At 46.2% G+C, this 27871-nt stretch overlaps 1 protein-coding gene across 1 annotated transcript in view; it reads right to left on the bottom strand.

Moving 5' to 3' along the window:
• The window catches only part of TRAF4 (TNF receptor associated factor 4), a 36902-nt gene extending 12331 nt beyond the window's left edge, over positions 1–24571 (bottom strand). The window contains exon 1 of the mRNA XM_040423404.1: positions 24172–24571. Coding sequence (XP_040279338.1) covers positions 24172–24314 — 143 coding nt within the window. The 5' untranslated portion in view covers positions 24315–24571. The remainder of the gene's footprint in view (positions 1–24171) is intronic.
• Positions 24572–27871: the final 3300 nt, after the last annotated feature.

The following is a 27871-nucleotide window of genomic DNA, read 5'->3' as shown; positions in this document are numbered from 1 at the left end:
AGAAGACCTGTCATAACTAGTGTTGAGCGAACTTGTGTTTTAAGTTCGGCGTCTAAAGTTCGAGTTCAGGTTATCGAAGTATCCCATTATGGATTCTAAATTCCGTTATGGATTCTAAATTCCATTATGGTCCATGGTAGCGGAATCCATAACGGGATACTTAGATAACCCGACCCCGAACTTTAGACGCCAAACTTAAAACACAAGTTAGCTCAACACTAGTCATAACTCAACACTTTTTTTTTTTAATTTACTAAATAATTGCATCCAAAAACTAAATAATCCTTCCAGAGCATCTAGTCTTATGATCCCATGTTGTAGAGGTCTACTAATAAATTGATAAGTGTGAGCCCAGTCTTAGATCCAGAGCAGCATGGTGGCCCAACATCAACACCTACTTGTCCCTGATCTGAAGTCTACCAGAAGATGGAGACCCCACTATGTGGCCACCACAGTTTGACATCTACCGCCTGGATTGAGAAGGTATAACTGCAGTGATAACATTCACGTGTATGTGATCACATTATGGTTTTGCTCAGTCAGTTCCATCAAAAGGAACTTGGATACTAATGGTTTTCCACAGGAAATGTGGGTGCCATAATCAAGACTTTCAGAAAACTCAACAGATCGTGAAGATACCTTCCATCCATCTTTACACACAGGGTCATGTAGACATCGAAGGGAGGATGTGCAAGAGCTGAACTTTCTTACAAGACACAAGTTCCTCACAATGTGATCCCAATTACAGAGCACATCTGGACTAGCTTGCAGATGCTGCTGTGATCTACGTTGCCAGCTGGCAGCTAAAGGCTTTTGTTCTGAACTCTCCCCCCTTTCTTGTAACTTCCTCCCTCCATAAGCAAATACTGTCCACACTGCACCACTGTGCTTGTTTGCTTTATACAATGGGCTACGTGTACTTAGCTTCTCCTCCCGAGTGCATCATGCAAATCACAAGCCCCAAGTGGACATTACGGCTGAAGAGCACTCATTGTAAAAACAGGGTGTTGTAAATAGCATTCTTCTCACTGTACTTATTTGCTGTTCTCCATAGTACTTCGGATAGCTTTTTTTTTACATTGATGTTACATTTGAACACTGCATAGATATTTCTCTTAGGCTGCCTTCAGTCGGCCGTATGTGGTCCGTCAGATGTGGTCCAAGTTTCCCAGACCGACTATGGCTCATGTGACCTATGATGCTGTGAGTTCCTCCCATACTCACAGCATCATTTGGACCCGCGGTTGGCCAGGAACTCACAGCAACACGGATCACTATGATCCTGTGAGTTCAGCTCACACGACCGCGTCTGTACTGCGGTCCACAAACCAAGGAGCTCAGAAATATGGATGCCTTCCATGTACACTCTGCATTTTTTCACGCCTAAAAATGACTATTCTTGTCTGCAAAACGGAAAAGAATAGGACATGTTCTATAATTTGCGGAACGGACATACGGATGCAGAAAGCACACGGATGACATCTGTGTGCTGTCTGTTTTTTTGTAGACCTATAGAAATGAAGGGGTCTGTGCGTAATCCGTAAAAAATGCGGATCAGACACGGATGCAAAATACGGTCATCATAAGTATGAAGCCAAACTTGTTAATCCCTTCCACTACCCATACCCGAGACAATTGATTTTAATAGGTGTTCTACAATGCTGCTTACCCCCTACCTTCCCAGGGTAGGTCCACACAGAAAAGACGCACAGGCACCTCCAATCATTTCCTCACCAATTTCATGCACATTTTCTGCAGCATGTAGAGGAGATTTGGTAAAATGGTGGTTCTGTATTAAGCTGGGAATTTTCTGTTCGCAAAATCAGGACGGAATAAGCACAGAAAATCCCCTAAGCCACAATCTGAAATGTGGCTGTCGAAACCAGACAAACCCTGTAAGTATACAAAAATGTATTACAGCCTGTAGTCCGAGGACAAGTTCACATCTCCGGCATTGACTGTAATGAGGTCCAGCGGTGATCTGGCTCTTTCTGGCATAAATGCCGCATTTCACCTGGACAAAATACGGTGCATGCAACGGTTATTAGCCAGGCCGACAGCTGGCATTTGTGCCGGATCAGCTTGCCGCAGATATAACATATAAAAAATAAAATAAATAAAAAATAATAATAATTTTAAAAAAAGCACATGACTCCTTAGTTTCTATCAGTGTAATAATAAGGGGTTCACATAAGTAGCCAAACCTGGGGTGGGCCAAATAACCAGCCACAGAATTACACACAGAGGCGTAAAATGATGGAATAAAACTAGACAGAGATATCTGATTATAAAAACAAAATACAAAGAAAATAAAAGCTAAAAGAGAAATGTGCGATCCGTTCTAGAATAATACAGAAGCTCTTGAGATAGTCATGTGCATGGAGAGCTGGCGGTCAGCCTCAATGTCTCTCCTGCTGGTTACAATAGCCCCACCAAGCTAATATTTAACTTTATCCCTTGCAGAGAAAATAAATAATTGCACTAACCTACCGCCATGTGAATGGCCAAATACAAGGACACCCAGGTTACTGTAACTTTAAAGCAAACATTAGCATTCTTTTTTCCTCTTGAACTGGAACAGAGTTCAGCGCTTAGTAAGAATCCTTCTACCCACCTCAGAGATCAGAAGCCGAGACTAGAAAACCACAGTGGTGACAGCACCGGGACCAGAAAGACCGGCTGTAAAAATGAGCTGCGGCCAGCGCGGTGTAACAGTCAGAACCCCCGGCATTACTGTGCTGCACATACCTTCACATCTCCTGTCTTCTGTCAGGGGAATAGGGCCCTCCCCGAGTATGTCACTTTCTAGATATGACACATAAGAATGCAGCTAGCATAGCACACCCAGTACAAAAGGGCAAACAAGGTAGACTACATCTAGAAGTCAAGTGTCTGATGAGAAACTAGCGGGTAAATAGTGCCACTTTATAGACGGATCTTTTTAAATTCGACTTTCTTGAATATTCAACAAAACTTGTATCAAGAAAACTGCCTCACTAGTGCCACCTATAGGTAATTATCCTGTAAGTCAATGTCCGACTCATTAAAGAGTCCTAAAACCTAACTAGGTATATCGGTCAAAGAAGAGATACTGTAGATGGCCGTTTTGGTGTCCCTGCTCCTCATCAGTACAGAGTAGGGTACTGTTTTGAGTGAGAGGTCCTTGACATCTTGGGGCTACTGGTTCTCCTTACGCTGATCCAGCTGGCCTGGTTTTGGCTGATATTCCCAGTCGTGTTTGAAGGCTCTTTATAGGTAGCACTAGACAGGCAGTTTCTTCCTTCTGGAGGAGAGCTAATTTGCATAGTTCTTGCTGGAGTTAATTGCCTGTAAGCCACCCTACACCAGCTTGACCGCCATAAGGAGAACCAGTGTTCTGGAGTTCAATGAAGCCTATAAATGCCTTATCAGACTGCACAATAATCAGGTGAATTATCAGGAACAAGTGTTAATAGGTCCCGATAATTGGCTCGTATAATTCAGCAGTCGATTAGTCGCTTGTTCATTAGCTGATGGGCATCCTTCAGGAGGATGAAAGATGACCGATTATCAGCAGCACATTGTTGTCTCATCAAGAATGTTCTGCCGATAATGAACAGAACACACATTCCCACATTCAGTTTGCATCAGCCTTTGTAATCAGGCCGCTGCCAACAAATGCTGATGGCTGTGTTATCATCCATTGGCGCTTGCACTGCCCGAAGATCAGGTAGTGTAATACCAGCCTAATTCTTTAAATTTATGAATGGGAACCTGTCACCAGATTAAGAATAAGACATCATCAATACAATGACCATCATAGTTAACCTAGTGGGCACAGTTGCATCTACTTTATGACCCCCCGGAAGAGCAAATCAAGTCAGGAGAAACCTGTACCGTTCTTGTTTACTTGGAGTTAAAGGGGTTACCCAATCCAATAAAAGGCCCCTCACACTGAATATACTTACCTGGCTCCCTGCGCCGCTCCTGGTCCCCACACCACCGCTGCTTCACCCCGTGCGCAGATGAAAACATCCAGTGTCGGGGGTGGTGAAGCAGCCAATGGCAGGCGGGGACACTAGCATCGTGGGTGACACTAAGGAGGCTCATCACCATCGCCTACCATTGGCTGCTCCCCCCCCCACCCCGACACCGGATGTTTTCATCCGCGCACGGGGAGAAGCAGCAGCGCAGGGAGCGGGGTAAGTATATTCAGTGTGGAGGGACCCGGCATATCGGGGGGCTTTTTATAGGATTGGATAATCCCTTTAAGGCTGCAAGGATAGGTGTCATATGACTCTCCCTTATCTGTGCTAAATGGCCTCAAGGGGGGGGCCAAGAATCGAATCCTAGTCAGTGGGTTGGTGGACATATGAAGTTCCTCACAGACTATAACATGATGCAATATAGATCTCTGATATGATATATTATGAAAACTGCCCTGGACAGATAAAGGACTATCCAACAAAGAAATTATGCGTACGTGACACATTGTAGCTGATTCAGCAAGGTATACAATCATGGCGTGACTTCTTTAAAGATGGACGAACAGTTGACCCGTTAACCCAGTAAACTGTTACCGTCGAGAGGCTCCGAGACGAACACAGCAGATGTAACACACTCTTCAAAGTCCTAAAAAAATCTGTGCCAGGCAGCTGTTCGTCTCCACACCCAAGAATGCCGTGGGAATTCTTTTTTGGAATCTCCACTTTCGCTAAGAAGGGCCAAATCTTCTTCCTGCCAATCACCTGCTGTATAACGGGGGGTGGGGGGGGGGGGGGGGGAACCCCAGTGGAAACATTACATAAGTCAATACTCAGGCACCTGTCCTATGAAGGGCCGTCACGCAATTCACAGGAATCTAATAGAAGCAAGCCATCAGTCGCAAAATACATACTGCTCTAAATACGGTGCAGAAGGAGCTGTCTGTATGGGCCGGTACGTGTACAGATGCAATATTCAGGCACAGTATAGCAGCACGGTTTGGGTGCCCGCTAACACCTCTGCTCTTCAGTACTCCTCCCTTTTTAATACAAGCATCTCCAGTCTTAAACCGTTTTGCTAAAGGCTAGACAATAAGCAGACCACGTAATTTGCAGTTACCCCTCAGTTATCCAGGTAACGGAGAACGTAGGTCCACATGTGTCTGCAGATGCCCGGATCCCAGGGGACGATCATATTGAGTTTATATTAATTCCACTTTGCAAGTCAAATGCTGACAAAATGGCTAGGCTCACAAAGTCCCGCACACATTACCAGGATGCACTCGAAGACGAGCGGAATTCTAAGCAGAAGAGGTTTTTCTGCTTTTTGGAGTTTTATAATTAACCCATTCCCAACTCCACTACCTCTGTAGCCCCACCATTCTCAGGACCTCTTTAAGGCAACTATCCATTTCTGAAATAAATGATGTCAAAGTACCCGAAGGTTACGATCATACTCGCACTGTATCTATTAAAATCACATCAGCAGGAGAGTACGAGTGACCACTTTAGGCATGGCCTGTAAACCCACGTTTCAGACCAATGAGCTGCATGTGGGAAACATGTTTCGTGTGCGACTTCACAGCATTATAATGATTTATAATGCTGTGTGTCCCTGCCAACATCAGATGGAATGATTTGTACTGACAGCATTATGTCAGTACAATTCACGACACATGATGTTGGGAGGGTGTTTCCTGCAGGCAACTCAGAAATTAGCACCACATACACCACAGGTTTAGGACCTAAGAAATATGGGTCCAGAAAACCCTTAACCTGTTATAGAGAGTGAACTGTAAGGGTGATGACCCCCTTGCATATTGTAAATTTGATATAGGAGATAATTTTGCAGAATGGAAGTGCCGGCCCCTAATAGATCGGTCCCTATCCTTGTCCGTAATGCTGCCAATTATAGGACATGTTGTATTTTTTTGTGGAATGGCGATGCGTACACGGAATGCACACAGAGCCATTTCTGTTTTATTTATGGCTCTATTGAAGTGAATGATTCCGCATATCGTAAAAAAAAAAGGAACGTACACGGAAAAAAACGAAACGTTTGTGTGCTTGAGCCCTTATAACGCATAACCCATCGTCTTCTTTTCCTTTACTAAAGCCAGTGAGACCCTTGGACCAATAACCACTACCTCAGCACAGCAGCCAGATCCCGGTGTCACGCGGACGGCCTCAGCCAGAACAGGCCTCAGCAACGCCGAGCGCCAATTACTTGTGTCAGAGCAGAGACTATCCAGAGCGCAGAGACAGAGGATCCATTTAATGAGCCCAGAAATAATAGTGACCTTTCCAGCCCAAAGTCTTCCAAGTGATTACCTCATCCCATCATGTACTGGCGAAACACACTGCCACAGAGGAGCATGTTCCATGTATACAGCTGCTTCAGAAGTAACCCTTGCACTATCAGAGCCGAGCTTCAATGCTATGCTAAATGGGTTGTGCCAAGTATTAACGTTAGCCCCTATCCACAGAACTAAGTGATCGCTGGGGGGTCTGTCCCCTGTCGATCCTAGAATGGGGGTCCCATTCCCTGTCCTGATGGAGCAGCAGGCCGAGCATGCTCCCTGCCGCTCTATTCATTCTCTATGGAACTACCGGAAATAGCTGAGTGCTGTATTTGGCTATGCTACCTCCTGCATGCCCATGGAGACATGGGACACCTGTTCTCAGGATTAGTTGGGGGTGATAAGACTTAGGCCCCTTGCAGACGAGCATGAGCGGATTAGGTCCGGATGCATTGCGGATGGGTTCAGTGAAAAATGCGCGATTTCGCAAGCAAGTACATTTAGTTTTGTTTGCGATCATGTTCAGTTGTTCCGTTTTTATCGCGCGGGTGCAATGCGATTTATTGCGTTTTGCACGCACGTGATAAAAAACTGAATGTTTACAAACATCTCTTAGCAACCATCTGTGAAAATTGCATCGCATCTGCACTTGCTTGCGGATGCGATTTTCACACAGCCCCATTCACTTCTATGGGGCCAGCGTTGCGTGGAAATCTCAGATTATAGAACATGCTGCGATTTTCACGCAAAGCAATAGTGATGCGTGAAAAACACCGCTCATGTACACAGACCCATTTAAATGAATGGGTCCGGATTCCGTGCGGGCGCAATGCGTTCGCATCACGCATTTCACCCGCACGGAATACTCGCTCGTCTGCAAGAGGCCTTATACTCTGGTTGGGAATTATGCCTCTGGACGCAAGCCAGAATACTTCCATTCACAGACATCAAGCAGAGATACTGAAAATGGTTAGATATAGATGAATAAAGTATATCAGAAATGTAACACCACTAATAAATATTAAATGACATCTTTATTCAAAATACATCTGTAAAATATTACAATGATACACACGACATGATAATAATAATAATACTCAATAACAATTGGATCCCGATGTGGCAGTAGGTGGCGGAACAATAGCGGCCCAGATCACATGGTCAAGCGAACATAAGATAAGAAAGTCCACATGGGTTCAAATACATGATGAATATCAGTCGGAGGGACTGCAACCTCATGTCTCCAATACACATGCCATCAAAGTAGTCAAAATGGTTATGGGGGTGCTAAGATAAAAGCCCCCCACCACCTCATTTAATCCACATGTAGACAAGAGTCAATCCTGTATATATAAGCCACAAATGCAATAGTCAGATGGCAGGTATGTCAGAGCATTGAATACATCACAGGAGGCAATTCAAATAAATCCAGGCCGCAGTGCTATCGAACCGCCACCGCTTCCCCGACGTACGCTTCGCCCTTCAGCTTCCTCCAGGGAACAATATTGTAATATTGGGTATATTGTTTGGTGAATTATACCAGAAAGGTGCAAACAATGAATGAAGGTTTCTTTACCAACCCAGAAAAAAAAAAAAAACTTTCATTTGTCAGCTCAAATGTGTATAAATAGCCCTTTAATAGACATGTATTGTCCTATTGTTCCATTCTTGCCATGGCCTGCAGCGCCTCCACTTCTTCTGATGCAAGAGCCGCCCGGCTGCCATATTTGCCAATCATTATGATGTGGTGTAATGTAAGCACGCGACATTTACACAGCAATTAGGAGGGTGGAAGCTTTACATTTAGATCTATTCAGATCGCAGTTTTGCTGATATAGACGGCTTGTACGACGACTTCCCCCTGTGGTGGATCTGCAGAGACTATAGGAGTATGGACACTTCTTTGTATAGCGATATAAAATGGGGCGGCAGTTCTAAGATAAGGCTACTTTCACACTAGCGTTAGAAGAATCCGGAAGGCAGTTCCGTTGCCGGAACTGCCTGCCGGATCCGGAAATCCACATGCAAACGGAGATCATTTGTTTCCGGATCCGTCTGACAAATGCATTGAAATACCGGATCCGTCTCTCCGGTGTCAATCAGAAAAATGGTTCCGGTATTTATTTTTTCACATTTTTAAAAGGTCTGCACATGCGCAGACCGGGAAACCGGATCCGTTTTTCCAGAACAATTTGGTACCGGATCCGGCATTAATACATTTCAATGGCTCCGGCATTCTGGCAAGTGTTCTGGAATTTTGGCCAGTATTTTCTCCGGCCAAATACCGTAAAAGGGATGGAACGGAAGACATCCTGATGCATCCTGAACAGATTGCTTTCCATTCAGAATGCATTAGGATAAAACTGAAGCGTTTTTTTTCCGGTATTGAGCCCCTAGGACGGAACTCAATACCGGAAAACTTTAACGCTAGTGTGAAAGTACCCTAAGTGTTAGGTTCAAAGGGACACTTCCATCGGAAAGTGGTTTTATTACTCAATGACAGCTCTATTGTTTTCTTGATAGATAAAGATGTCCACAGAAGTGCTCTGCATTATTTAGTGTGATGCCCTAATGGAGTCACTCATCCCCCCTTTCCTCTCTGGTCACAGTGATGGTCTGACTGAGAAAGTCCAAACAAAGAGGGAGTTAAAGAGCCAGGACAGGATGCAAGATACGGAGCGACTTCTAAAAACTGCATCCAGTAAAACATCAATTTTTTAATACAAAAATAACAGAATTCACATATAGGCGATTTGATGGACATGTCCCTTTAAAGATGCGCCAAATTTATTAACCACCGGGTGACATTTGATAAATTTGGCACAAAGTGCGCCACTGGAAACTCAAGCAAAAATGATGAAGTCTGTTTATGCCAAGAACGTGTTGTCCTCTTCATCATGCCTGGTCTTGCCCATAATATCATGGCAACTAAAAACCTGCCCAGTGCAAGGTCAACACCGACACTTCAGTCCTGCCGTGCAGGATAAGCGGCATCATTCGGCACGCTCCCTCTGGAGAAAGTGCGCTATTGTTGTGTGGCAGATGAAACGTGCACATTTCCTTCCTCTTCACCTCCGCGTTTCCAGCAGACAGTATTTCCCATGGTCAGGGTTATTTGGGGGCACTAGAACAATAAGGAGATTCTGTTCTCTAGAAGCGGAGGAGAATCTAAGAATGTCACTACCTGCCAACATCTGACAGCTCCTATCTTGAAGATTTGGCCAGGATATTTGCGGTCACAGGCGACAGCAGTGCTTTGCTTTGAAAGGGAGTTATACTGCATTAGGATAAAAAGCGTTTTATCCACAAGTCAGAATGCTATTGTTCACAGACCATATCTGGACTGGGGTAGTGAATGGAGCCATTAAACCTCGCTGATAAGGCACATATTGTGTTTGACATAAGAGTGGTTCCTACAAAAGACTGCTGCCATCCTCATCCAGACTGGGCTTTTATTGAAGGTTTACTCCGCTAGAAGGTCCCTTACCAACCAGCAGATTATAAAGTGCAGCCCCGCTGAGACCCCCAGCAATGGGAGGGGAAATCTTGTAGTACATCTGCTGCCCATACACATTCAACAGCTTCGATGACTCCTGAATTCCCTCCTCCATACACATACATGTCTGGCTCGGCCGAATGTGTATTCTATGGGGAGAGTAGAGAATGCCGCTGCACTACTGGCACCGACTTGTCTCCCAGGAGAACCAAAGAATCAGGTGAAAATACCCCCCCCCCCCCTCTTCCAAACATAATCTGTTGGGGAAGAGTCGGGAGCTCCCCACACACATTAGGGTGTCAGCCCAACCTGCCGTTCTCGACGGCTTCGGCTAACAAAAGACCATCATGTATGGCCAGCTTGAGTGTTTAATTTCCCTGCAGCACCACCACAGGTCACATGAGGCATTACACCCTGGCTATTGAAATCAGTCGGTTGTCTTTGCAATGCAGGACAGGACAGGTCCTTCAGCCATAGAGGCTCAGAAGGATGGGAAACCAATCCCAAAAAGCGGCGGCAGAATTTATCTAAGAATGGGTCTATAAAGTCCTCTCCTCATATTTCTGTTGTAGTAACTACTAGCATCCCCCATGTAATAACAATTCTAGAACATCTATTATTTTGACTGCCATTCCTTTTTTATTCCAGCTAGAAGTTATAAATTAATTCCTAGCGGTTTGCAACTAAGGTCCAGATGGGTGTTACCCACACTGGCAGCACTGATTGGATAGTGTCAGACTCTGCAGGGACACCCCCCCCAACTGGAACTGCATTCTAAAGTGCTAGTAATCAATTCATATTTTCTAGCAGGAGTAAACGACATGTCGGGAGAGGTGACCGGTAGATGTGAGGCTACTGGGAAAGTTATATGAAAGGAGTCTTCATTATATCTGTGGAGTTATTAATAGAATGATAATAAGACATAACTGGTTCAATTACTATTCACTGGGCACAAGTTCCGTATAATAACCATCCACAGAGTAAAGATTTCCCCCCATAGTGATGGAGCAGATTTCCACCGACCAGAACAATTGCTTTGTTATCACAGATGTGCTGGTTAATAGAGAAGAGACTCAGAACCTTAGTGCATGTGAATGAAACAGAGTATCCTTTGTGAGCGAGTAAATATCTCTGCGGTCTCATGTGAATATTTGACACAGCAATTCCACCCTTGGTAAAGTTATGTGTACACGGATATAACCGGTACTGTAGACTTGTCGCGATGGGAACGGCGTGAAGGACTCCTTTTATCCTCCACTTGTCGCAGTGCAAAATAGCATGTTATGGCTACTGGACGGATGGGACAAAATTGCGGATGCATGAAAACAGCATTTACATATTATTTATGATAAATTATTATTATTATCAAAGGAGATGCCTGAGAGTTTAATATTGATCAATATCAGATCGTCTGGCGTTGGGCTGCCGGCACCCCAACCGAGGCCTCCTCGGGGCTTGCACAGCGCAGTCCACTGGATAGCGGCTATGATGATATTGCAGCTCAGTCCTAGCTGCGCCTAGGTCATGTGACCAAGGACGGTGCCGTCACAGGACCAGGAAGAGGCCACAGCGCTCAGCCAAGCACCGCGGCCTCTTCAAACAACAGTGGGGGTGCTGGGAGTCAGACCCCCACCAATCAGATATTGATGGCCTATCCTGTGTCAAGAACCCCAAAAAGCCACATGCAGATGGGTGTCTAGTCTGGTTTTTATGATTTTCTTCTTTCTGGAAAGGAAGTAATTAGCATATTTTTTCTTTTTACCCATGGTGCAAAGTCTGTAAGTAAGACTCAATACACCTGCTAGGTCTCCTAGCGAACGAGTACACCCCCTAAAGATGTATCCGATGCAGTTTAGGCTACTTTCACACTTGCGATTTTGCTGGATCCGGCAGAGATCATCAAAAAACGCTTCCGTTACTGATAATACAACCGTCTGCATCCGTTATAACCGAATCCGGTTGTATTATCTTTAACATTGCCAAGACGGATCCTTCATGAACTCCACTAAAAGTCAATGGGGGACGGGTCCGTTTTCTATTGTGTCTGCATCTTGGGTCATGCGCGTTTTGCATCGGGGGTCATGCCTGATCCATTTTGCTCCGCATCCCAGGAGGGAAAGAAAACTGCAGCTTGCTGTGGTTTGCTCTCCGGTATGGGAAGGCAACCAAACGGAACGGAATGCTTTTTGGAGCATTCCGTAGGTGTTCAGTTACGTTTTGTGCCCCATTGACAATGAATGGGGACAAAACGGAAGAGCTATTCTCCTTTTCCGGTATTCAGACCCTATGACGGATCTCAATACCGGAAAATGTAAACGCTAGTGTGCAAGTAACCTTAGAAAATAAAACCTAAACTCTGATTGGTTGCTAGTGGTCACAAGGCCATTTATTTTATTTTTTAAAATACGTTTAGCAAGTACAAGGTCTTGTCTGAATTGGCCTTGCTTAGATAATAAATCTGTGAGCAGTACCAAAAAGTGCTGCTGGGGACACATGGTGCCTATCTGCCATTAGTGCGAGTTTCAGTGATACTGCCCCTTTGACCTCGGCACAGACACAGAAGGAGGCGACATATTGCAAGAACACAGACCTTCAAGATCTCTCAGCGAAATTAACATGATACTGAGGATCACTTTACACGTCCTGCATCTTCCCCTGATGTCTTCACTCTGGGGAGGCTGAACTTGAGCCGCGCATCCTCCTTGAATTAACAGGATGCAGAAGTAACACCAAATATAGATACGATATACCAGTTACCGGACTGTAACATTATATACCGCAAATTTAATAAAAATCGAATGATAATAACTGCTATTTGTGTGTATAATTAAAAAAAAAAAAAAGCCCCGTAATGTCCTTTGTTTGAGCATAGGCTTTCGGAACAAAGCCTAGGTCTGCTTCCTCACACCTACTCCGAGCAGACAGATGTCAGCACAGCTACACCATCTGTTGCTAGGCAGAACCCGTTCATGGCCAGGAACTGCAACCTATGCAAACCTAACCAGGAGGCAGCCATTAGCATACCTTGGGAGTTTGTTGTTCTGCAATTAACCTGGATCTTTTCCATCGATGCTGGGTTCACGCAGGGGTTTAGGATAGTCCCAAGTTTTAGTGCAATAAGTACGTGAGGTTTTTGGTAAAGTACACTGGCTTTTAATTCCACAAAAAAAAAAAACAACGCCCACAAGAAGGCCTTCTGCACACAAACGTGTGCTCCCCGTGGACGTGATGCACGAACACCGACCGTGGGCCAGCCGAAGCGGATCGTAGACCTATGCACTTTAATGGGTCCACAATCCGGCCGTTCCGCAAAAAGATAGGACATGTCCTATCTTTTTGCGGAACGGAAGTACGGGACGAAACCCCAACAAGACCTACAAGATCCACCAACCAGGGCTGTCATACTCTAGTATATTTTCAATATCTGCGAAGGCATGAGTTACTGGAGACACCGCCATTCCCCTGCATATGTCATCATTGCTCGGCGTCAATGGATGCTTTCACACATCTATCCTCCCTTGTTTATAAGATACAACAAAGACCGTGAATGCTGAATAAACCAAAAATAAGACGGCAATGAACAAGACAGGAAGACTACTAAGGTTATGGGGAGTTTGGAATTGAGGAACTATGAAGTCCTCAGCCAAAAGACTGAGGAACAGCATTGTCCTCGCGAGACTGCAGACAATGTCAGGGAGAACATGAAATCCCCTTGGTTTCTTCTCAGTAGATATTCAGAAGCATAACGTGCATCCATGTGTATCGCTGTCAAGTTCCTTGGCGATATCGGGGCAGGTACAAGCAGGCCTCCTCTATGCTCCTCACGCTTTCATTCAACACTTGAGGCTTCCACAAGACAGGGCCTGCTCCCCACACTTGGTGCATACAGCCAGAGAATAGAGGAGGAGGGCTTGAGAGATGTGCCGTGTGGGATTAATATAAATCAGGGCCAGGCAGTTCTCCCCATAGGCCAGGGCGTCATTTTCAGAAGCTACGGCTTGAAGGCTGTGGCTTGTTATCTAAACATTGTGTTCCTCACTCCCTAACCTGCTCTAAAGAAATGGTTTCTTTCTAGTAAAATATCTCCTTTGTGTTTCCCTGAGGTGACCCTATATGTTAAATTATAGCAAGAATTTACACTACCATGAATAACCAGAACCAAAAATTAGCCCATACTTTACCTTTCGGGCAGAAAATTCTCCATCAACAAAACGGATTAGGAAAAAAAAAAAGCTTCCACGTTCAACGAGAGACCCTTGCAGAGCTGAATGTGGCCAGCTTCTTTCTCTGGTGGTTCTCATGTGCTCACAGGATATCTGACCAAGGTTATCGCAGTCACGTGATAACCGTAGACACATGGCCCACGAGAATTAGCTTGTGTGCCATGATGTATGACCAAATTTTCAACCTAAAACCCAATTCGGTAGAGAACAAAGGGTTATAAGGATGGTCATCCAGCTTTCCTAGACCCCTCAAGAGGCCAACGATGCGGCACTGCGTAAGTAGGCATATTTTTTTTGTAGCTTCATCATATTTGGTAGAGGTGTTCACATCAATCTGAAATACACCCCCCCCCCCCCCCCAGTAGTCAAGTGTGAACAGACACAAGAGTGTGTGCTGAACCAGCAGAATATAATACTCCCACCCTGATGCACAATCTTAGACAACTGTGCGGAAATGCATTAATCAGACTGACAAGTGTGTAGAAAGAGCCTACGGGTGAGCTGGGGGCATTAGTGCCCACGTGTGCAGGGAGCAATATGAGTAGCAGCTGCTAAATAAGCTTCCCCCCCTCCCTTCCATGTATATATCCAACTCCTCCCCGCGTCAGTCACCGCGCCGCAGCCATTGTGTGTCAGCCAAGTGGCACTTAATGAAGTCAGGGATTGAGAGGGGATGTTCATCAGGCCCTAGACAAAGGTGGGGGAGGGTATTCAATAAATGGTTAGGCAGCTCTTATGCTCAGCCCTCTGCTTATCCAGAGAACACCTCATTATTATTAAGCCTTGCTCAAATGGTGGAATTTCTCAAGGGCCAAAACGCCCCCCCCTCACGTGTGTAACGTGCAGTCGTAAGAAAATTATAAAATCGTAAAAGGAAAGTATTTTCAATACTAAAAGAACAAAAAAACAATATAATATATTAAAAAAACAAAAAAGAAAGAAAAGGATTGTGGCCTCACGCTGTGGCTTGTTTTGGAAATGTACGGCATGACCTAATAGATTTGATGCATGCAATTAAAGACTTAGGGCTTAGGACCTCTTAATTAGCAAAATTCAGCAGTTTCGTCATCATGCAACCCCAGCACAACCAGGATCAATTATCTCTGCATTTCTATGGGACAAGATCTTGCAAATCTCTTCCTGTAGCTCGTTTTAACTTGAAAATAATGACCATAAGACACCAGATTGGCCTATAGCATTGCGCAAAATAAAAAGGGCGTCTTCATAACTATACAACTTAAAGGGGTTGTCCGGGTTCAGAGCAGAACCCGGACATAACCCCATCTTCACCTCTCCGGCCCCCCTGGATTGCGCAGGGCAAGGGCTTCTTTATGTTTTCACACTTTTAGGGTCTATTCACACGTTCGCAACTGTTTTGTGGTCCGGTTCTGCGGACAAGAATAGGACATGTTCTATTTAATTGCGGGGCCGCGGAACGGAAGTGCGGATGCGGACAGCACACAGTGTGCTGTCCACATCTTTTGCAGCTCCTATTAAAATTTTGCGGAACGGGTGCGGACGCATTTTGCAGACGTGTGAATGGACCCTTAGGCGGAGGCTTCCGCCTAGCAATATTCTCGGTGACACCACCGGCTCTGATGGGCGGGCTTTAGCTATGCCCTATACGTTTTACAGGCTAGGGCTACGTTAAAGCCCGCCCATTAGTGCCGGTGACGTCCCCGGGCTCACAGCTGGTGCAGAAGCCCCTATGGAGAGCCCGGTACGTCACCAGATCTCCAAAAAATGCCTTTGTCCTGTGCGATTCAGCGCAGGGCAAGGGAGAGCATCGGAGCATGAAGTGCCTGGGTGAAAATGGGGATATGTCCGGGTTCTGCTCTGAATCCGGACAACCCCTTTATGCTCAAGGAAAGGCCAGCTAGCTACAGAGGAACAATACACATTACTTGTGCACCTCTTATACAAGACACAGCTGTGTACACCAAGCCTGTATGGCGGAGTATGGAGCCTCATGGCGTACAGAATCCAATGGAGCACGCCAAAGTTTAAAAGGCCACATGACAATGGAGCCATAATAAATGTATAATAATCAACCTCCACTTCATCTCTGATCAGGTTCTGTCTACATCTTCTAAGGCCGTATTCACACTAGCACCGGGGGTTCTGTCAGGCTGTCTGAAACGCTCTTTATGCTATCCAAATTATTGGAAAGCTGACCAATGTCAATGGGATACTCAGGGTACCTGCACACTTGCGGTTTTCCCATGCAGAGTTTCGTATGGAAAAACTGCAACATAATACAGACAGTACAGACAAAGTATATGTTTGACCTGGGGATATTGACCTGCCGTGCAGATTTAGAATTTCACAGCAAGACATGCAGTTCGGAAACCAACCAAAATCTGCATGGAATTTCTATTTTGAAAGCCGTACGTGTACCCTTAGGGAGAATCCATCCCAACGATAACGAAAGCCATGATGCTAGTTTGAATAGTCTTAAGTGTTATAAGGGTTGTCCAGGATTAAGTGGCTGGATTCTTCCAGAAATAGCACCACACCCGGCCATGGGCAGTGTCTGGTATTGCAGTTCGGCTCCACTGAAGTGAATGAGGCCGAGCTGCAATACCGCACACAACCTGTGGACAGGGGTGGTCTTGTTTTTGGAAGAAAGCAGTCATATTTTTCAGATTTTCCGGACAACCCCTTTAAAGGGCAACCTGATTTATTATTAATGGTATATTCCCAGCTATGGAGAGCCTCTAATGTCAGAGGACAACGGTTCACCGTTGTGAGATTGTCTGTTCATGTCAGAATCAACCGTCGGAAATCTTGTATCTCGTGGATCCCAAATACACAGCTTTATGTGGGACAGAGACCCATACACATTAGACAGCTGCCGACTGAACTCATGGCTTGGCCGAGCATGCATGTATTCTCACTGTGGAGAGAGAGGAGTAGGCCACTGCCAGACTTCAATATATTTACCAAGGATGTACAAGCTTCTTAATATGAATTTATCCCTGGACAGACAGATTTATCATTATGAGCGATTATCCCTCCCGCCCCACCAGCCGAGAAAAGGATAATTAAAACATTAAGGCCTCATGCACACAAACGTATTTTCATTCCGTGTCCATACGCATTCCGTTTCCTTATTTCCGTTCTGCAAAAAAATAGAACATGTCCTATTATTCTCCGCATTACGGACAAGTATAGGACTGTTCTATCAGGGGCTAGCTGTTCCGTTCTGCAAAATACGGAATGCACATGGACGTCATCCGTATTTTTTGTGGATCCGTTTTTGCGGACCGCAAAATACATACGGTCGTGTGCATGAGGCCTAAGAACCAGAGAGTTTCGGCTTCACTTTCGTAGAGGTTGCGTGTGCCCGGACGGTGGGAGCGGGTTCTTCTGAGAACACGGAGCAGGACGCTTGTGGATGAACTCGCTGGTGATATCTGCAAATATTTGCACGGGTTGAACGGTTTCACATAACTTAAACAGAACAAGGAATAATTTCAAGAAGAAGAGCGCTTTGAAGAGCTGCTTGACCTTTGATGAATCGACACAAATATGGAACCGCTTAAACAACAATTCCTCACCACTAGAATATGGCCCAGTTCACAAGTTCCTAATTTGATGAGGTATTTGGTGCAGATTCCACACCAAAGGAACTTGTAAGGGTAGGTTCATACCTGCAGAAACCAACTGCAGTAGTCTGTCTCGGCAGAGGAGTTTACCGTATCCGGCATAGCCTCATACCTCTCTGGCATAAATGCTGCCTTTCAGCCACAGACACATACTGCCGGAACAGACTACTCAAGTTCGTTGCCGCAGATGTGAACCTACCCTAACCTGCGGATTTAGCCTGGAGAGACCGCAGATATTCCCTACATGGATTAGACCCACTGGGGGTCATTTAAGACATTTTTTATGTCGGTTTTAGTTCCCCCTTGCTCTGCCGTAAAAGTTGGCAAATTTATGATGAGGTGTGCACTTCGTCCTAAATTAGGCGCATCTACGGCAGCCTGTCCGCAAAGTGTAAAGTAGTTTTTCGCTAACATTTACGCCTGTTTCCAGGCGTAAATGTGAGTAAATTTGATGGGGCCAGGGGCTATGTGACCCCCAATACACCCCAAGCACAGCGTAAAACCGGGCAAGCAACAAAATATCGCCCTGCTGGGACTTGTGTCTATTTTTCTGAGTAAAAAAGTCGCCAGTCCCTTGATAAACGACCCATATAAGATGTTGGTCCGCCAGAATAAATACTGCACAATCCTGGTAGAAAGCCATGGGTCAGCCAAAGGCAAATCTGTGACATGCGAGTACAACCTTAAAGGGGTTGTCCAACCTTAAGAACTTATCTATCCACATGATAAGCATCTAACTGGTGGCGGTCCGACTGCTGGGACAACGCCCGGCCTCTCCATTTATCTACCTGGGACTGCCAGAGCTAGTAGAGCGCTGTACCCGGCTCCATCATGACTCCACTCACTCCGATACCTCATTTTCTTCACCAGTGACATGGCAGATTTGGTGCAGAAATTTGCATTTTATGCATCTGAATTGGCAGCATTTAGACAAATGTGACAGTTGCAGAAATTTCACCGCCAAATCTGCCACATGTGAATATACCCTAGCCTAGAACTTCCACAGCTCCCCCATCAGTCAAGGGCAGCCCGTGACCACTGATGGATTTGCAGGGTGACGCTGCGGCATGTACAATAGGAAATTGCTATTTTATGCCAAACAGATTTCAAATATATATGTCTGTAGGTTCACCAAAGGGTTAATTTATACAACCTGCATTTAGATAAAGAGGTGGCCGGCTCACCGGCAACTACATATTCATCATCTCTGTACTCTGCCTTATTAATAATCCCATGTGGAGTGAAGAATGTCAGGCATCCGTCTCTGAAAGGACCGGCGCTCAGGTTTTAGATGAGGAATCCTGGGTCATTAGTGGTCGGCGCCCCGTTACATCCAACAGCGTCCATCTAATTTAGCTCTGACCACTCGTGGTTACAAGTGGCTACCAAGTGAATGCCTCAAAAGGAGCCAAAACATTTCAGGGGTGTCTATAGGTCCAGCTTGGGGGTGTAGGACTGGACTTGGAGGCTGGCATTCTGAATGGGACTATTGTCTGGCATCGGTGATTGCAGTTGAAGGTTGAGGGCTGAGAATGGAAGGGGTCATACCTGACCATCTACAACCAAATCTCCCATGTGAATAAGGAGGCCTTCACACACTGCGGATTTTGTTGCAGAAATTTCTGTGACTGAAAATCAGTTCCATTCATTTGAACGGGGCGGCAAACACAGCCCCATTCTGGGGAGCTGAACTGATGTTTACTTGCGGAAGTTTCTGCAACAAAATCTACGGAGTGTGAAGGTGTCCTAAGTAGTGTTGAGCGAACTTAGAACGGAATTTAGAATCCATAACGGGATACTTCGATAACCCGACGCCGAACTTAAAACACAAGTTCACTCAACACTAGTCCTAAGGAATTGGGCATGGTGAAATGAAACATACCCGTTCCGTCTTTCCCCAGATATCTGCCATCCTGGGCAAGTCAGAACACCCCCCTACATGTCAGATGGTCGCCCAGTCCCAACAAAATCACCGGGTTTGTCTGACATGTATCTAAAGGGTACGAGAACCTTAGGTTTCTAGCAGGGAGGGGGGTGGCGATCACTTCTTTACAAACATTCATCCACATAGACAGACAAAAATACAAAAATCCCCTCCGTCCCCCTGAGCATATATGGACGTATGTCACCACTGCAGCCATGACTCTTCACCCTCAGAGCTCAGGGACTAGAAAATACACTTAGGCCTCTTGCACACGAACGTGTGCTGGACGAGCCCGTGCTGCGGTCCGCAATGCATGGGCACCGACCGTGGGCAAGCCGCATGAAGATCGCGACCCAATTCACTTGAATGGGGCCCGCGATCCGTCCAGTTCCGCAAAAAGATAGGCTAAGTTCTATCTTTTTGCGGAATGGAAGCACGGAACGGAACCCCATGAAAGCACTCCGTAGTGCTTCCGTTCCGCACCGCATCTCCAGATTTGCGTCCTGTGTATTGCGGGCCGCAATACGGCCATGGGGGACACGAGGTCGTGTGAAAGAGGCCTTAAGAGAACTGCTGGCTCAATGGCTATCCTGCCCAACTCCCCCAGGACTGACAGAGCATTTAGATTTATTCCCATAGGTGTAGAGTGATAAGTGGCTGCCGGACATCTCTGGTGGTGCTTATCTCTAGTAGAAACAAAGGATCCAGTTTAAAGAGGAGCCGTCACCTCTCCTGACAGGTCTGTTTCAGTAACTACTTGCATTCCCCATATAATAAGAATTCGGGAAAAAGTATTTTTATGACTTTATGTCATACCAACCCTTTATTATTACTGCTAGAAGTTATGAATTAATTGCCAACAGTCTGTAATGAAGGTTCAACTGGGTTTTACCAGTTTGGGAAGGGGGGGGGGGGGGGGGGAAGGGGGTCCCTGCACAGTCTGACAATATTCAATCAGTCAGAATATGCAGAGACAAACCCCCAACTGGTAACACCCATCTGGACCTTCATTACAGACTGTTGGCAATTCATTCATAACTTCTAGCAGTAATAATAAAGGATTGCTACGACAAAGTCATAAAAATACTTTTTCCCAAATTGTTATTACATGGGGAATGCAAATCGTTGCTTAAAGAGACATGTCAGGAGAGGGGACGGGTCCTCTTAGAAGATTACTGACAGGTCCGGCCACAAATCTCATGTCCATGCACTATATAGTAAACGCTACATATAATCCATAGCCTGATGTTTTTGGCACAGAAAGAGGACGGCATTCACCTACTGTACTGTAAGGGTATCTGCACACGGGTGCAGGTCTACCTGCAGAAGATCTACACGACTTTCCGCAATTTCTAACAGCGTCTTTTGGAGCGGATTAGGATGCGGTTTTGCCGCAGATCTCGCCCTTCATTGAAAAAGTGTGAAATCCGCAGCTAAAACCTCAAACATAATTGACATGCAGCAGATTTGGAAATCCGCCCCGTGGGTCCATCCGCACAGAAAAAAAATCCACTAAGTTTACATGAGATTTTTGGAATCACATACACTTTGATGGTACTGCACTACGCTGTGGGTTTTTTCGCATGGGAATCCACGTGGAAAAAATGCATTTATTTGCAACGTGTGCAGGTGGCCTTAGGGTACAATCTGAAGCCACAGGTTAGTACGTGCAGATTTTGGCGGTTCCCCTACAAGGCACCACACGTTTCGTCTCTGGTTAATACGTGCAGATTTCAGTGGTTCCCCTACAAGGCACCACGCGTTTCATCTCTGGTTAATACGTGCAGATTTCGGCGGTTCCCCTACAAGGCACCACGCGTTTCGTCTCTGGTTAATACGTGCAGATTTCGGCGGTTTCCCTACAAGGCACCACGCGTTTCGTCTCTGGTTAATACGTGCAGATTTCGGCGGTTTCCCTACAAGGCACCACGCGTTTCGTCTCTGGTTAATACGTGCAGATTTCAGCGGTTCCCCTACAAGGCACCACGCGTTTCGTCTCTGGTTAATACGTGCAGATTTCAGCGGTTCCCCTACAAGGCACCACACGTTTTGTCTCTGGTCGCCATCATTGGAATTTACTATGTGAAGATGTCATTGATTTTTTTTTTCCTTGCATCAAAAGGAAAGAGAATTGATGTCAAATGTTCTACTGTCATTAGACGGTTTCTGAAAAGACTCATTTCCTCATATTAAAGGATTACATGGGGTAACTACTTCCCAGAGCCAAAGTAAAGCAGGAAAGTGCTCTCCTCCTCCCTAATGAGGTGTATGTCTGGGGGGCATTCGGGTGGATCCCGGCCATTAGAGGAGACGATTGTGGCGTTACTCACTCATAACGTACCTGTAACTCCACAAGATCAATGCACTGGCGGGTCACCATCCCTCGCGACGTACACACCTTGTAAATCCTGCCACTAATGAATGGCTGCTTACAACAGGGGTACATACCTCCCAGACTGACCTCTGCTATATCCTAGTAAAAACTGACAGACCAGCAGGTGACGCGACTGCTAAAGACGTCAGAGCTACGTAAACCTTTCTTCCCTGGTCCAAAGGCACATTACATAACTATGACGCAGCGCAGGCATCTAGGTCAGCTCGAAAAGTTATGAGGACAAGACAGGCGCCATGATCGGGAATTACATAACAGTATCATACCCATTAACTCAGGAAATGCTGCTGCCAATACAGAAGAATAAGGCGAATTAAAGGGGTACTCCACTTATAGGGTTAAATGACATGAATGGCTGCCAGATAGGTTAAGATTTATGGTACAAGTTGTACCCATGTCACTGCTCGATAGAGGCACAACTTGTACCATAAATACTTTTGGAGCCCATTTTAATGGCTTTGGTCAATGACCAAGCAGTGAGGAGTGATCACATTTACCCGATCACCCACCAACCATTAGTCATTGACTCTCCCAACTTTCCATGCCAAGAGCACACGACAAACAAGGTTCACCCAATCTATACTAATACTCGCCCTCGTGATATCATGTAAGCGGAGCGGAATGACAAGAGCTTGCAATCAAAGCCGATTAGGAAAAATGAATAAGAGGAATCCCACTGGCTGCAGGGTAGGAGAGCACCCGGGGGATAGCTCTGGTACCACACATTTTGGCAGTTCTACAAGCAGCAGAAGAGCCGAGGAGACTGGAAGAGGAAGCAGGAACGTGAACAAAGGATCAAGGTGAAGGGAGCAGGAGCACCTTGTTCTGCGCATTGATGTGCGTTTCCCATGCTCACATCACAACACATGGCCCTTCCAGAAGCCTTGTGTTTGGTGACAACCAGCAACAATGTCACACAATGAACTTCCTGTGGCTCCATTGACATTCACATCCCCTGACTACAGCCCAGGAAGAGTTTACTTGAAAATATTTCCATACAAAACCGGCAGGTGGAAATCTGCCCACAGACATGATCATCGACTACGGTGAGAAAGACATTGGGTTTATGGTCGAGTCCTCTACTGGACGGAAGTTTTCTTGGTCATTACTGGTTATAATGCTACTATGCTAGAGTTAGAACTAGGGCACAAGAAGGATGCAAGCAATGCACAAGAAGGATGCAAGCAATGCACAAGAAGGATGCAAGCAATGCACAAGAAGGATGCAAGCAATGCACAAGAAGGATGCAAGCAATGCACGAGAAAGAAGGATATAAGCAATGCACAAGGAGGATATAAGCAATGCACAAGGAGGATATAAGCAATGCACAAGAAGGATATAAGCAATGCACAAGAAGGATATAAGCAATGCACAAGAAGGATATAAGCAATGCACAAGAAAAATATAAGCAATGCACAAGAAAAATATAAGCAATGCACAAGAAAGATATAAGCAATGCACAAGAAGGATATAAGCAATGCACAAGAAGGATATAAGCAATGCACAAGAAGGATATAAGCAATGCACAAGAAGGATATAAGCAATGCACAAGAAGGATATTACCAGTGGAAAGAACAATCCCCTGCATGAAAATCACCACTCCTATCTTTTCAAATATCCGGGTCTTCATCCCAAGCACACAGAACATTTCCATAAAAACTGAAATAAATCCAGTATTTTTGAGCCTTTCTATGAATTTCCATGAAGATTTGCATTCTGCTGGATGCAACAATTCCCCTTGTCAGGGTTCATTACTGGTTGCGCTGGATGGAGGGTTCCATTGGTCGGACCCTGTAAGGCTGAGGCTCTACGGCGCTGCCTCGTGGCATCATGGGGCGGCAGCGCTGCCACAAGTTGCAACAAATCTAGAATCAGGTGTTGGATTTTTTTCGTGGCCATTTACGTGTCGTGCTGGAACCCTGTCCTGTTCCAGGCTGCGCTGCTACATAGTGACAAAAAGTCGCCGTGTAGCCCCAGCCTTAAAGGCAGACAAGATGCAAGAACGTATGATTTACGTTGCGGTCTACGATGGCAAAGTCGCATTTGATTTGCAGCCTACGGCCAAAAAAAGTCAGGTTTGGATATTTGGTGACAGTTGTGTCACAGTTAGTCGCAGCACGACAACAACCTTCATGTCACATAAGCAAAGTTGTCGCAAAGTGTCGCCTTGGCAGCACCATGCCTGTAACATTGGGTGGGCATAATAAGGGGCAGGCTGGCATGGACCCAGTGAAAGGCTCATTCTGCACCTCCCCCTCCTGCTTACCTGAGGAACTCCTGCAGGCAGGTGTCACAGAAGCGGTGCCCACAGGTGGACACCTGCACCGGCTCCCTCATAGCCTTGCCACATAGTGGGCACTGGAACTTGCGCCTGAGCTTCTCCAGGAACTTGTAGTCATAGCCTGGCATCTTGGATCAGCAGGAGCACGACGATCAGAGGAGGGGAGGGAGGCGGCTGGCACGTCCAAGGTCGCCTGTGTCACTGGCCGGCTGCCCTACACCTGGGGGCATCTAGAAAGTAGAGGTCCCCTCCAAGAGTAGAGCGCAGGGTATCCAAGCAGCAGCAGAGCGGGGGCAGGACCGGGTGCTCTCCCCCAGACACGGCTCTCCTTCCAGCTGTCTCTCCAGCTCTGTCTGCTCCAGCTCAGCTGCTCAAGGTACATCCAGCCCTGCCTGCCGCCCCTCCTCCGCCCGGCTGCAGGGAGGAGACTCAGCCCGGCGCTCTACCCGCCGCCCGCCAGGTGGCGCTGCAGCACACCACCACAGCCGTACACTACTACTGCTGTTACTACACCCATCCTCCCATCTGTGGCATCTTGCTGCAGTCAGTGCAGACCTCCAGGCTCCCTCTTTTAGTATTCATGTAAATTAGAAACTATTCAAGGTACAAAAGGTGCAAGGACATGTTCACACACGTCAGTTTTGTCGCAGAAATTAGGCTACTTTCACACTAGCATTAATATTTTCCGGCATTGGGATCCGTCATAGGGTCTCAATACCGGAAAAAAATGCTTCCGTTTTGTCCCCATTCATTGTCAATGGAGGCAAAACGTAACTGAACAGAACGGAATGCTCCAAAATGCATTCCATTCCGTTCTCGTACCGGAGAGCGGTTTGCAGCATGCTGCGGTTTGCTTTCCGTCCTGGGATGCAGAGCAAGACGGATCTGTCATGACCCACAATGCAGGTCAACGGGGACGGATCCGTTTTCTCTGACACAATAGAAAACGGATCCGTCCCCATTGACTATCAATGGAGTTCATGACGGATCCGTCTTGGCTATGTTACAGATAATACAACCGGATCCGTCCATAACGGATGCAGATGGTTGTATGATCAGTAACGGAAGCGTTTTTGCTGAACCCTGCCAGATCCAGTACAAACGCTAGTGTGAAAGTAGCCTTACTAGGAATGAAAAATCCACAACTTCCATGTGAATCAGTGGCGGATCAAGAGCCTGGTCTCGGGAGGGGCACTTCCAGATTATTTTCTGTCCACCGCCACAAAATAATGGTGCTTATAGAACAGACTACACAGTGTAGAGGTATACTGTATATTGTGTGGCACAGTGTAGAGGTATACTGTATATTGTGTGGCACAGTGTAGAGGTGTACTGTATATTGTGTGGCACAGTGTAGAGGTATACTGTATATTGTGTGGCACAGTGTAGCGGTATACTGTATATTGTGTGGCACAGTGTAGAGGTATACTGTATATTGTGGTGCACAGTGTAGAGGTATACTGTATATTGTGGTGCACAGTGTAGAGGTATACTGTATATTGTGGTGCACAGTGTAGAGGTATACTGTATATTGTGGGGCACAGTGTAGAGGTATACTGTATATTGTTTTATCCTAATGAGAAAGATTTCAGAATAAGGATTTGGAGAAGGGGCAGAGGGATAGCAGAGCAGGGAGAGGCTGGTGCTGCTACTAGGGGGTCATACCATGGGAGAGTAATAAAGCCCACCATAATGCCCCCCCCCCCCCCCAATAGAAATAATTCTCCTTATAATGTGACAGTGCAAAAAATACCCCCTTGTAATGCCCCCAGTTGAGCTTATGTCCCCATAATGTGCCAGTATAAAATACCCCTATATAGTGCCCCCATAGTGCTCCTCTCCCTCTTCCTCCTAGTGCCCCCATAATGTAACAGTATAAAATGCCCCATATATAGTGCCCCAGTAGATGCCCTCAGTGTCCCCCATAATTTGCAAGTATAAAATACCCCTTCTTAGTGCCACCCGTAGATGACCCTATAGTACTCCTCTCCCCCCTTCCCCATAGTACCCTCCATAATGTGTCCCAGTATAAAATGCTAGTGTACAGAGCCCCCCATATAAAATATCCCTTCTTTGTGGCCTCAGTAGATGCCCCTATAGTGCCCACCAATAATGTGCCAGTAAGAAATGCCCCCATAGTGCCACCCAATAATGTGCCAGTAAAAAGTGCCCCTAATAATGTGCCAATAATAAGTGCCCCCAATAATTTGCCAGTAATAAGTGCCCCCATAGATGCCCCTCAATAATGTGCCAGTAAAATGTGCCCCCCAATCATGTGCCAGTAAGATGTGCCACCATAGATGCCCCCCAATCATGTGCCAGTAACAAGAGCCCCCCCCCCCATCATGTGCCAGTAAAATTATTGTACATATTAAAAAAAAAAAAAAAAACACCGTTCTACTTACCTCCATGTAAGCGATGCGATGCAGACCTCTTCTTCCGGCCTGTGTCCCGCGCTGTACGGCTCAGGCGGCGCGATGACGTCATCGCGCCACCTGTACCGGCCTCTGATAGCCTGCCGGCCTAGTGACGGCAGGCTATCAGAGGAACAGGGAAGGGACACGCCTCTCCCTCCCCTGCCGCAACAACACAGCCATCTGTATCGCTGTCCTGAGAACGGCAATACAGATGACTATGGAGATGAGCGCTTGCCCCGTTGCCTCCCCCCCTGGATCTGACAGTGATGTGAATAGGGGTTCCTTCTGCAGCATGGATTTCAGCAGGCCCCAGAACTGCTAATCAATTAAATAAAATCCAGACTGTCTGATTTCCTCCTCAAGAGAGAATACCTGATGGCAGGGCCATCTTTAATATTGATTGGACCCTGGCCAAGAATTTACTTGGGCCCCCTGGATCCTGCCTTCCCACACCCTAACATGCAATCACGCTCTCCAGTTCAGGAAGGGGACCAGGGCTCGGCTCACCCTAGCGTTGCAGTACCTCCACGTGACGTCACGGCGTGCGGCGTACGCAAAGGGCAGGGGAGGTCGAGAGGAGGAGCAAGCAAGTACCGTATTTTTCGTCCTATAAGACGCACCAGTCACCTAGGTTTTAGAGGGGAAGAATAAGAAAAAAAAATTTTTCATTACACCTCAGGTCAGACCACCAATCAGACCCCCAATGTTAATCAGACCTCAGCTGACAGCCCTAATAAGATCCCCAATGTTAATAAGACCCCAATAAGACCTCAGATCAGACCCCTAATCAGACCTCAGATAAGAGCCCCATGCCTTTCATCAGCCCCCAGTAGCCTTATAGCAGCCCCCAGTAGCCTTATAGCAGCCCCCAGTAGCCTCATAGTGCAGCGTCCCACATATGTGTGTAAATGGGACACTTCAAACATCTTAATGTATACACATGTGTTTATTTGCATTTTTATGGCATTCTCTATTATCTGGCTGGCAATTTCATTTACATCCATTCGCCTCTAGGTGGTGCTGGCACCATGTAATATATATAGTGGGGTGTGTCTAGCTTAGAGCAGAGTAGAGTAGACTGTAGAGAAGGAAGTAGTTGGTGAGAGGAGGAGAAGCAAGTTCATGGAGGAGAGAGACAAGCTAAAGTCACCATGCAGCTGTGTTCCTTTCCTCTGGGCCCTGATCAAGCCTGGAGAAGATAACTATAGAAACCAAGCACCAGACAGTAAGTCTATACACCAAGATGCAGAGAGCCTAGCGAGGGTAAC

The sequence above is a fragment of the Bufo bufo genome, chromosome 3 (genome assembly GCF_905171765.1).
Source record: "Bufo bufo chromosome 3, aBufBuf1.1, whole genome shotgun sequence".
Taxonomy (NCBI): domain Eukaryota; kingdom Metazoa; phylum Chordata; class Amphibia; order Anura; family Bufonidae; genus Bufo; species Bufo bufo.
Note: the sequence above shows the minus strand (reverse complement) of the source record. Positions and strands in the feature narration are given on the sequence as shown.